This window comes from Nerophis ophidion, linkage group LG22 (genome assembly GCF_033978795.1).
Source record: "Nerophis ophidion isolate RoL-2023_Sa linkage group LG22, RoL_Noph_v1.0, whole genome shotgun sequence".
NCBI classification, from domain to species: Eukaryota; Metazoa; Chordata; class Actinopteri; order Syngnathiformes; family Syngnathidae; genus Nerophis; species Nerophis ophidion.
The window spans coordinates 19215677-19229210 of NC_084632.1; the positions used below are offsets into that span (position 1 = coordinate 19215677).

General features: G+C 36.8%; 1 protein-coding gene across 8 annotated transcripts in view; it reads right to left on the minus strand.

Annotated features, from left to right (window-relative positions):
* Positions 1 to 13534, minus strand: part of dazap1 (DAZ associated protein 1) — an 83589-nt gene that overhangs the window by 1808 nt on the left and 68247 nt on the right. For 7 of the 8 annotated variants that reach the window (XM_061883425.1, XM_061883428.1, XM_061883427.1 and 4 more), the window contains 2 exons: positions 11906 to 12055; positions 9185 to 9349 (listed from right to left, as the gene is read on the minus strand). In XM_061883425.1, coding sequence (XP_061739409.1) covers positions 9185 to 9349; positions 11906 to 12055 — 315 coding nt within the window. The remainder of the gene's footprint in view (positions 1 to 9184; positions 9350 to 11905; positions 12056 to 13534) is intronic. The other variant, XM_061883429.1, reaches the window with a different exon arrangement.

A 13534-nucleotide genomic window follows, 5' to 3' on the forward strand; every position in this document is an offset into this window, starting at 1 on the left:
GTGAGGCCGTGAATGCGCGCAGGCTGAGACCTGAGGCGCAAGGAAGGCAAGTAAGAGATGGAAGCCTGTGTGTTCAGTTTAGCTTCTCCAGCATGCAACCTGCTGGGGAAGCTAACCATGAATACTTGCAAAAAAAAGAAACAGTTTAATTTCTCATGGTCAGATTGCTTTTCCTGTAAAATAAAAAAGATGAAAACTTTTAAAAGCTTATAAGCTTCGTCATGTTTTGCGGCTCTTTACCATTTTCCTTTAGTGAACGAGGCGGTAAAATGTCTCTTGATAGTAAAGGTCGCAAATCTCTCGTCCAGCGACTGATTTTGTTGGCACTTTTTTGTAAAAAAAAAAAAAATATATATATATATATATTTGTTTTGGTTTTTGAAAGACAAATTGGTTGGGGGGGGTTATCTACATATGTTAACCCTATCTTTAAAAATTAAAACACTGGTTTCAACCATTCAAAATTTGTTTTTTGTGAAAGTAAACCAAATGTCTGCATGAAATTAGGTTTATGGCGGGATGTGGACCCAGACTTTGGTGCTTGGCCCCTGTTTTCCATCACAAACACAGATGTAGACCGTCCTATTTTAAATGGGGATGAATGCAACAAATAACATATTTTTAAATACTTTTTGTTCATACCAACATCTCATAATTTGACTCCTAAGTACAGCACTTAGCAAAACAAATTCACAGGCACTGTGTCCTCTATACATTCATATATATATATATATATATAAGTTTTTTGTGAAAGTACAGCACTTAGCAAAACAAATTCACAGGCACTGTGTCCTCTATACATTCATATATAAATAGAGGACACAGTGCCTGTGAATTTGTTTTGCTAAGTGCTGTACTTTCACAAAAAACGAATTTTGAATGGATTTGGTTGAAACCAGTGTTTTATGTATACACATATACATACATATATATACACATATATATATATACACACACACACATATATATATATTTATACACATACATACATATACACACATGAATATACACACATATGTATATATATATACATACACACACACACATATATATACACATATATACATACATGAATATACACACATATGTATGTATATATATATATATATACACACACACACACACATATATATGTATATATATATATATACACACACACACACACACACACACACATATATATATATATATATATATATATATATATCTTTGGGTGTCCCACGATAGGATTCAATATCGATTCTTGGGGTCGCGATTCGATTATATATCGATTTTTTTTTCGATTCAAAGCCATTCTCGATTCAAAAACGTTATTTTTCCGATTCAAAACCATTCTCTATTCATTCAATCCATAGGATTTCAGCAGGATCTACCCCAGTCTGCTGACATGCTAGCAAAGTAGTAGATTTAAAAAAAAAAAAGCTTTTATAATTGTAAAGGACAATGTTTTATCAACTGATTGCAATAATGTAAATTAGTTTCAACTATTAAACGAACCAAAAATATGACTTATTTTATCTTTGTGAAAATATTGGACAAAGTGTGTTGTCAAGCTTATGAGATTGTTCTTTTTTTTTTAATAAATGTCTAATGATAATGTCAATGAGGGATTTTTAATCACTGCTATGCTGAAATTATAACTAATATTGATAATGTTGTTAATATTAATTTTTGTTTCACTACTTTTGGTTTGTTCTGTGTTGTGTTTGTGTCTCCTCTCGATTGCTCTTTTTATTGCAGTTCTGAGTGTTGCTGGGTCAGGCTTGGTTTTGGAATTGGATTGTATTATGGTATTGCTGTGTATTGGTTTGTTGGATTGATTTTAAAATAAAAATAAAAATAAAAATAAATAAATAAATAAAATAAAAATAAATTAAAAAAACGATTGCAAAAATAATAGAATCGATTCTGAATTGCACAACGTGAGAATCGAGATTTGTAATCGAATCGATTTTTACCCACACCCCTGATATATATATATATATATATATATATATATATATATATATATATATATATATATATATATATATATATATATATATACATACACTGTATGCATACATATATATATATACATATATATACATACATATATATATACACACACACACATATATATATATATATATATATATATATATATATATATATATATATATATATATATATATATATATATATATATATATATACAAACACACATACATACAATTTTCTACCGCTTATTCCCTTTGGGGTCGCTGGTGCATAACTGACATACTGTGTGTGTATATGTATGTATGTATATATATATATATATGTATATATACATATATATATATAGAGGACACAGTGCCTGTGAATTTGTTTTGCTAAGTGCTGTACTTAGGAGTCAAATTATGAGATGTTGGTATGAAAAAAAGTCTTTAAAAATATGTTATTTGTTGCATTCATCCCCATTTAAAATAGGACGGTCTATGTATGTATGTATATATATATATATATATACATATACATATACACACACACACACACGAATGTGTTTATAAATATATACACACACACACACACACATACTGGTCCTCCACCACATCCAAGCCTGCCTCCCCCCCACCCTAGACCCACAGCAGTTTGCCTACCGGGCATACAGATCCACAGATGACGCCATATCCATGGCTCTCCACTCCACACTGAGCCACCTGGAACACCGGGGGAGCTATATCAGGATGCTTTTCATTGACTATAGCTCCGCCTTCAATACCATCATTCCAGACATCCTGGTCACAAAACTGCTGGACTTAGGCCTACCCTCACCCACCTGTCTTTGGATTAAGGACTTCCTGACCAACCGACCTCAGACAGTAAAACTTGGCCCCCATCTCTCTCCCCCCCCCGCACACTCAGCATCGGCTCCCCACAGGGCTGTGTGCTGAGCCCTTTGCTGTATTCCCTCTACACCCATGACTGTAGTCCAGCCCACTCGGAGAACACCATCATCAAGTTTGCCGATGACACAACGGTAGTGGGTCCCATTACAGGGGGGGGATGAGTCTGCATACAGAGATGAGGTCCTGAAACTATCAGCGGGGTGTTCAGTGAATAATTTGGCACTGAACACCACAAAAACCAAGGAACTCATCTTTGACTTCAGGAAGAACACTGCAGACCCCGCCCCCCTCTACATCAACGGCGAGGAGGTGGAGAGAGTCAGCTCCTTCAAGTTCCTCGGCACCCTCATATCTGCTGACCTGTCCTGGACCCAAAATACAACTGCGGTCATCCGGAAGGCCCAGTGGAGACTCCATTTCCTGAGGGTGCTGAGGAAGAACAGACTGGAGAGGCAGCTGATGGTGACCTTCTATCGCTCGGCTGTCGAGAGCCTGCTGACGTACTGCATAACAGTGTGGTACGCCAGCTGCACTGAAGCAGACAGAAAAACAGGCGATTCAGAGGGTCATAAAGTCGGCACAAAAAATCATCGGCTGTCCCCTGCCCTCCCTGAAGGACTTACACAACTCCCGTTGCCTCGACAGAGCAAAAAACATTACCAAGGACAGCACACACCCTGGCTTTCACCTGTTCGACTTGCTACCATTAGGCAGGCGCTACAGGTGCATCAGAGACAGAACAAACAGGCTCAGAGACAGCTTCTTTCCCAAAGCTGTCACCATGTTGAACTCTAACTTATAATAATAATTCACCCCTATACAATATCCTGCCCTAATACCCTACTGTGCAATACTACCCTTCGAGTGCAATACGTCCGTCACTGATTGTTATTTATTACTTCGGTACTCCTGTCTTGCTCTGTATATTGTACAGTATTTGTATTTTGTACTTCTATAGTGTTTTGTATATTGTACAGAATTGCTTATTATTTTTATTGGATAGTAGTCTGTTTATTTTAATTGTTAGTTTTTCCTTTATTACCTCTTATGTCATTTATTTCACCCTATATTTGTTCCCCCTACCGCACCTTAAGTTGGAGTCTTTAATCTCGTTATATGCAAATATAATGACAATAAAGTTCATTCTATTCTATTCTACATATGTATACACTAATGTGTACACACACATCAAAGTGTTGTTTTTTTAATACTAAAATAGGGACTTTTGTCAGGGCTAGAACTAATTATGTTTACAATGATTCTTATGGTGAACTCTGCTTCACAACACAAAGTTGTTGGTTTATGAATCAATCATGTTCAAGAATGGATTAATGTCGTAAATCAAGGTTGCACTGTACAGAAGCAGCATCTGCGTGGGTCTCTCTACCCCTGCTCATCGCTGTCTTTGCCATCAGGAGTTTTCAATACAAGGTCAAAATGATGTTAACTATTGATACATTTCATTTCTCATCGATGTTTATTTTGCATTGTTTCCTGCAAGTTTAACTAAAATGATTTTCTCTTAAATGTGGTTTGTGTTTCCGGGGGTCTTAAACAGATTATTTGGATTTACATTATTTTTTACTGAAAAAGTACTTTGCATTTTATCAAACCTTTTAAAATTGTTTAATAACAAAAAAACAAAGGTACCACTGTACAACAATGAGTATTTTTTTTAAAGTAACAGAATGCCTGAAAGTTAAAATAATACAATAGCACATATATTTGAATTCAATTTATGCATCAAGGCTTATTGACAAATCTTTTTTTAAGGTATAATTGTCACAAAATTATAAACATCCAAGTTACATTTTAAGCGTATAATTTTCTGCTATAGATCTAAAGTTATCGTTGAGTTAGGCTGCATTGGCGCTAGGACCTGACTATCTTGGAGGCAACCACTTTTAGAGTGGAGGGGTAATGAATGCAAGAGATTAAAAAAAAAAATCTGCAATGAAAAGGTCAGAAAAACTAAATCATACAAAGCTACTCGAGTAAAAAACAATTGCTGTATATCACCAAAGTGGTAACATGGGTGTTATCTTTTACCATGCACACACGCACACCAATACTATGAATTTTATTTTGCATATTTTAGATTAAAAAAAAAAACATTCTGAAAGGCAAAGAACATTGAATGAAAGGCTGGATGGAAGAAAAGCAGGAAGAGAACAATGTTGGGAAAACCAAGACTGAGTGATCATAGCCAGTTCAGAGAGAGAGAAGAAAAAAGTACCTTTTCATAAACATGGTTAATTTAACAACGGAGCGAAAAGACAAATATTGTTCCAAATGCATACGTTAGGCTTTTGTACTTTTTCAGAAGCTACGCATTCATGCTCTCTACATGAATTATTAAGGGGGACCTATAATGATTTTAATCTACATTTAAAACCAATCCTTGTCGTTCATATAATTCATATTGGATATGCTTTGGTGTAAATTTTGCTTCACTGTCACTTTTTTAACCCACTTTTTCTGTCTTTCAGCAAAATGTTCGGTTCTGGAGGCATCACCATATTACAAATGAAACCACTCCCCACCTTTCCAAAAGTGTCATAATAAACTTTTGAAAATGTACACTATTTAAATATATATATTAATGTCATCACTGCTGGTTTTTCTTCTCCCCAGACACTGATTATACATATGTACTGTATGTATATATACATACATACATACAGTTTATACACATTTTTATAATTATAGTTTAGATAAATAGATGGATAGATAGTACTTTATTGATTCCTTCAGGAAAATTAAAATTGTGTTTGTATATATTCATACACATACACTTATTTCCACTCACAAACACACACATACATACATACACACATATACACACACACAGAATACATATGCCCACACATGCATACATAGATACAGTATATACATATATACATACGTACATATACACATACATATACTGTATATGTACTAGGGCTGTCAAGCGATTAACAGATTTATCGTGATTAATCACATTTTGTTCACAGTTAACTCAAAATTAATCACAATAATTGCAGATAGGTATACATTTTCATCGTTAATAAGTGTACCTGAGACAGATAATTTTTAGGGGGGGTGGTGTTATGACAATGTTTTAACCTTCTGTATTCCATCCATCCATCCATTTTCTACCGCTTATTCCCTTTCGGGGTTGCGGGGGGCGCTGGCGCCTATCTCAGCTACAATCGGGCTGAGATAGGCTGTATTAATTAATAAAATGTAATATTGAGCCTGCTAATCATTCTGTAATTGAAGGCTCGACCAGAACATGTTATAAAAGAATTTATAAAATATTTCAGCCAGCAAGAAAAATGCCCACCACCCTCCTTTTTCCTAAACTTATATACTATCATTTCTTTAGGTGCAAATATCACAGAATAACATTACAAAATATATCTGACAAAGCATAATCTTGATGCAAGACATTTTTATTTTGTTAATGTCAGGGTTTCCCCTAAATTTCCAAAATACCTATAAGAGGTGGGGTTGTGGTCGATATGACATCATCGCATGATTTGCTATGATGCATAGAATTTTTAAAAGGGCAAAAAAAATGTGTATATATATTTCAAACAAATCTGTTAAGTACAGTATTAACATATATTTTTTTCTTAATTATTGTTTTGTTTTTCAAAATTGTTTCTACTAATGGTACCATGTACTTTGTTGAGAAATTATTATTTTTATAGAGATTTCTCCAATCTTTTAGTCACTTTTTCTGTAATAAAAACGATTGGCCACAAATCTAGCATCTATTTTTGGTGTTATTGACGACTGTACTCGTTTTTAGAGACTTTGTTTGTGCCATGTCCATGACGAAAAGCGAGCCAGACGACACGCTCGCTTCATGTTGCTGTGAGCCTTTGTCTCATTAAAAAAACGCCAGTGTCCTCTTAGATTGTGAAAATTGCTGTCCGCAGGTAGCTCACATATACCTTAAAGTGCATCGACAGGGCTGACACTCTGCCTTCACTCCAGACAACTTGCTGCGTATGGCTTGAATTAATGTATATGTTAATGTGTTATGGTGGTATTTTTTCCCATGGTCTGTGAACACACAGAGTCGGCGGAGAAAGAACAAGTGTTGTATGTCTTGGAGTGAAGCAAGGAGACAGACGTGTGTGCACGGAGGAAGTACTTGTTGGATTCGTGCCAGTTGTTAGCATAACATTGGCCATAAAAGCTAAAAAAAAAAAAAAAGAGCGTAAGACTTTGTTTACTTCTCGACCCAACAATACTTCACATGAATTTATTTTGTTAGGTGTGGTGGTTCATATGAAGCCCGTACCTTAAAAAGAAACCCTAAATGTAGTTAAACCGGATATATAGCATATAGCTTCTATTTTGGAAAAGTCTGATTGGTTTGAGAAAGTGCTTTGGCTTATTTTGATATCGCATCAACTGCAAATAAAAAAAAAGGCTCCTTTTGACATCCTGCCAACCGTCTTTCATTTCTGTTGAGCTTTTATGTCATCTTACTTACTATGGTAGTCACAGTAACAATCTAAATGTTATGTTATCACTGCACCTAAACCATAATCTGAACAGGGAAGTGAAGCACCACCCACCTGTAGAACGACACGCATAGCAGGCGTTTGCTGCAGGGATGTCGCTTCTTCCCACGGCGAAAAATAGTCATTTCTTGTTGGGAGAACAACTTGCCACGGCTTTGAACCTGATATTTCCATAAGGTAGACTTTTCTTTGTCCATTTCTGCTCGCTTGTGGCTCATCAGTTTAGTGAACTGCAGCCAAGTTCCCTCTTGCTAGGCACACCCCGAGGGTCAAAAAGGATGTATTCGCTTTAATTGGCAATTAAAAAAATAGTGCCATCATTGAAAATTATAGTTAACACGTTATCGCATTAAATTTGACAGCCCTAATATATACATGCGCCCACACACACACACACACACACACACACACACACACACACACACACACACACACACACACACACACACACACACACACACACACACTTTACCCGTTCAAAACATTAGGTACAACATCACACTCACCAATCGATTCAGACGGTGCATAAAAACAGCAGTTTTTTAGCAGCATTTATGTCACTGCATGTCGCACGTCGGTGTTAAAGTGCACATGCCACGATTATATGAAAATAATAATTTATACTACCTTTGTTTTCCCATAGCCTGAAGCACAGTTTGACTTAATGTATCCGAATAAGAACTTCCACCTTGCAGTGAGGCTACGACGTAGCCAGACTGAAAACACCGCAAGCAGAGACGTCCAAAATTACGTGCATGCTCACGCCAAAATGTATGGACATTAAGATTTGACACTTTGGCATTGGTTAACACAAATATGCAACTTTCTAACATTTATAAGTCAGAAAAGACGAAATTCATCATCAGTCCCCCTTTAAATGGCCATAATACATTTGATAAATAAGGTTTTGTACATTAAATGTTTGTTGATAAACATCCATGAGTGATCGCTAGGTTTGGCAAGAAGCTCACCAGCAAAACCAACAAATGCGATGTAAAATTAGATAGTCAAGGTGAAAGACCAAATAGATATCTGCCAAAAAGTAATGCACATTATAACATTGGAAAAACTACTTACCCAGGATTCTATTAAAAATGTGCACGCATTACAAAAAAAACGTGCAAATCTCTGGTATGAACAAATCCCAGACATGTTGAAAGGTATTTGGTATTGTTATTAGCGATCATGCCAAGACCATGAAAAGAAGCCAACAAGGAAGTCAAAGGTGTTAAAGAAAGAATAACTAGGAATGTGTACAGTATGATTAGACCTTCTTCAGTGGAGAATTTAAAAATTCAAAGACAACAAGCATTGCAAGGCAGGATGATGTAATTTACCAACTAACCTTTTTTAACGACACGCAAAAGTGCTGGAGGAACTTGACAGAAATGAAGAACTCTTCACAGCACAGTTGCAGGAGGCTTCATGTGTGCAAAAAACATGTTCAAGCTAAATGGTCTTAAAACCAAGCTCCCGCTGGATTAAACGGTAGTAATAATGAAGTGTTGGGACCAAAAACAATCTAGTGATTTAGTCTGGGCTCAGAGGTGAGTAAGTGTGCATTCATACTTGTAGTCCAGTACTCTGGTCCAGACAAACGTCTAAAAAAAGATACTGGGTAGTAACTTTAGGGCAGTCTGATTTGTGATCATGCTTGTATTTTTGTCAGCAGAGATTTATGTGACCGCATTCTTTGGTAAAGCATATGCATTGCACAGAGACGAATGACAAATGTGAAAGCACCCTAAAACTACGATAGAGAGAAAGAGGCATGAAAGTGCAAACTTTTCTTACCATACTGGCTATACGGAAATTCAGGTTGCCCAGCCGAAACTTTGCTCAAATCCTGAGTTGGTGTTGTGGTGGGAGCAAAGCCCAATGTTGCCGTTCCAGGAGTAGTTGGTGGAGGAGGAACCTGTGGAATATACTGGTCGGCTTGAGGAGTGCCAAAACTGTAACCTGTTGCACAATAAAAAGATCATCTTGATGACATCAAAACTCACATATTTTTTTTGACTATTTTAGACACAGGCCCACTAAGAAAGCTGCAGTGCTTTAATTAGATGTCTATAATATGATTAACTGAAAGTGTGTTTGTCTCTGCAAATAATTGACACTCATGCATTAACATTTACAGGCAGTAATATCAGTTAAAATAAAAATATGCTCCCACAACCATTGCATAGTCAGGCAAGAATTGCCCAGAATGCCATGCATCCATGACTCTTGGCTATATTATACACCCCGCTAGCACCAAACCCCCCCCCCCCACCCCCCTCTCCATGCGTCGGTTGAGGTAGGCGGGGTTGGGAGCGCGTGTATAATATAGCCAAGAGTCATGGATGCATGGCATTCTGGGTAATTCTTATGTTGCGTTTATAATGTGTTATAGAGCCGATGTTCTCCAGAAATGTGTTTGTTATTCTTGATTGGTGTGGGTTCACAGAATGTGGCCACATTCTGTGAACCCACATCAAACAAGAATAATATTAGTAAGAGTGTTAAAGTTGTTTATATCACAACCTTCAGTGTAAACGGTATGGCTGTTGACCAAGTATGCATTGCAATCTCATATGAAAAGCAGCGAAATGCATGCTTCCGGCCGGCACGCACGCAGATAGCATGGTGTAGTAAAGGTCGGCGCGATGACAATTTGTAGAGCAGTGGTGCCCAACCACTGGGCCGCAGCCGCAGAATAATTTTTTATTAATTTTTTGTTTTTTTATCACACTCAATTTTTTACTGCATGCCATTGGTAAGCGCGGGGGTGAGAAGAGGTTTTAAAACTATTAGCGACTGCTTACTTTTACCGCATGCTTTGAATAAGCGCAGGAGTGAGAAGAGGTTTTAAATTAATTAACGCCCCGACAGCTATTCAAGGAAATACAGTATGTGTAAATGACAAATTAATTAGGTAGTTGATACATAGAAGAGTTTTCATTTATGTTTTGTTTTTTGCTCACTCCGAGATGGGTTGTGACTCAAAGTTTAATTGCGTTGTAGATGTACTGAGATTGTTCTTCATTCTGTTTTTGACACTGCACCAAATATTTCATCAGAATTTTCGACAAACTTGAAGCGTTTTGTTAAGAGGATTATTTGTAACATGTACATTTTCAGAATGTGCTTCTTCTGTTTTGGGACAAAGTACCGGTAAAAAAAAGAAAACAATCTCAAGTTGTCGTATCGGTATTTTTGAAGCTATAATGTCATGATTTTACCTGTCCCGCCCACGTGGGAATAGATTTTCCTCCATGTGGCGACCTGAGCTAAAATCAGTTTGACATCCCTGTCGGACTCATTCTCAGACTAACCAGACTTAGAAACTTACCATACCAGAAAATTATGTAATAAATTTGTACAAGTATTTATCTGACAGGACACATGGAAATCACCAACGACCATATTCACAGCAAAATGCACAGGTTGTCGACCATTTTGGCTATCAGGTCCCATATTTGGAGGAATTTGGGCCAGTTCCATTGTTTTCTTTGCGTAATGTTTTATTCTGGGATGTGGTTTTTTTGTCTGTAGGATGTGTGGCAGGACAATAAAAAACAAGCTGCAGAGCTTACTCTGGACACCCTTGCTCTGAGGCAGGAGTGTGAAACTCATTTTCATTGTGGGCCACATCGCAGCTACTGAAGCCCTCAGAGGGCTGCTTCATGATATTATTACACAATTATTTAAAATTATCTTATCACTTAACTGATAAAAAACTTGTTTGGAATCAGACGTCAAAGTGACAAGCAGATATTCAAGTTCAGCCAATGTGGTTGGTGTCAATGGCAAAACAGCTTGGAATAGCTTGTTGTATCAACTATCTTAAAAACTGCATTTGCATACATTAATCTTCTTTCGGTCAAAATTCAAATACAGTTAATCAATAAAGGTTAAATGCCTTTGTGACACACGTTTCCAGGCTGTCGCAGGCCTTGTAACATGTGGCCCCTTTGACCATGAGTTTAACACATGTTCTCTAAAGTGTATCCAAGTTTGAGTTCTACAATTACTCCATTTACATCTTGTGACATGATTAGAAAACACGTATCAGAAGTAATTACAGAGACAAATTACATGATCACAGAGAGGTAAACTAACTTATGCAGCTATAGTATTGACATACTAAACTGCTGCTGCATCACCTCTGAGTTGGTAAAAGTGAATTCTAGATTGTAACCCCCACCCACCCACGCACACGCACACACAGACAGAGCGCTGTGGGTGATCATCAACCCAACTATCTAAATTGTTGCTATTCACAATTAAAATAAAGTCTATTCTATTCTAGAGTGTGAAAAGTGAAGGGTATACTTTCTTTTGTATAAATGTGAAGTACGCCAGTCTCTTTACATTATTGGACACAGTTCATTTCCTTGAAGGATAAATATAAAAGGAGCAGTAGACCGTATCAGAAATGACTATGAATCTAATGTGTTTGTCTTTCATACTGTATGTTATGTAATGATTGTGCATGAGGTTGCAGGGTCATGTGTGTGTGTGGGTGCCACTCACCAAACTGAGGTGCTGCGCTGAAGCCCTGCTGAGGGTAGCCCTGAGGTGCAGCAAAGCTGCCCGCTGGGGTTGTGACCAGGAATGCACTAAAAGGTGAAGCGGGATGTGTGGGGGTTCCCCGGGCCACTGATATCGGAGGTCCATAACCACCTGATCAAATGAAGAACAGGCAATTGTAATTTTAATATAACGTGTTGGCCCACTTTAAAAGGGAACTGAACTTTTTTTGTTTTGTTTATCGTTCACAATCATTATGAAAGATATGACGATGGATGTATTTTTTTGAATGCATTCTAAAAAGTCGGCTTACAGCAGCAGAGCCAATCAGAGATCCTCCATTCTGCCCATAATACCCAACTAAAAACCAACCTAAAAGTGCCAACAATTTCTTTATTTACGTTTCCTGACTTGAATTTTAACAAAGTGTTATATATTGTTATTATAAACGCTAACGCAGTCTAACTATTTATAGCGGTACTGTGATATCAAACTTGCATTTCAATGCTGACATCATCGCATGGTAAACTGCTCCCTTGTTTCCATGCTTGTCAAACCTTATTGTAAATCATAAATATTGCCTCTCACCTGGAAAGTAGGACAAGTATTCCGACAAGTTGGTAAACTTTGACAGCTAATTTAGACCTTGAAATAACGCTTGGTTCCACTCCCTTTTCTTTGCGAGGATTATGAGTTATTCTTCACCTAATTGGTAATATATGAACATCATAGCAGTCAGCATCCTAATGACAGCAGACATTGCAGAGTAAGTGATGTTTTATTATGCTTGTTGGCTCTCATAAAGTCTACAGTAAGTATAAATCGGTGATGAAGGGGGGGAAAAAAAGCAAACATTGTGTTGCGTTTTTTAAAATATTGCACCGTGTATGCATAAAATGTTTGAAATACGTTACTATTAAAAAAGTTATTATGAATGTGTCCGTTACTACACTACATACTGTATATATTTACAGCATGTATAAGAAATCTTAATAGAGGTGTTTGGATGTTTTTAAAGGCTTTATAGGCTAAATAGTGCAGCTCTCATAGGTTCCATTGTTAGCAGACTTGAATATTTAGAATGCATTAAAAAAATGCATCCGTCGTTTTTCTTTCATATTGATTGTGAACGATAGGCAACATTCCAAAAAAAGTGCAGTTCACCTTTAAAGGAATTTATTAAACCATACGTTTACAATTTGTACTGTGCACACTGACTACAAAACCCGAAAGCAGTAAAGTTGGCACATTGTGTAAATCATAAATAAAAATAGAATACCATGATTTGCAAATCCTTTTTAACCTATATTTAACTGAATACACTCCAAAGACAAGATACTTAACGTTCAAACTGGAAAACATTAATTTGCAAATATTTACTCAATTGGAATTTGATGCCTGCAACATTTAAAAAAAGCTAGTACAAGTGGCAAAAAAGACTGAGAAAGTTGAGCAATGCTCATCAAACACTTATTTGGAACATCCCACAGGTGAACAGGCTAATTGGGAACAGGTGGATGCAATGATTGGGTATAAAAGCAACTTCCATGAAATGCTCAGTCATTCACAAACAGGGATGGCGCGAGGGTCACCACTTTGTGAACAAATACGTGAGCAAATTGTCCCAACGGT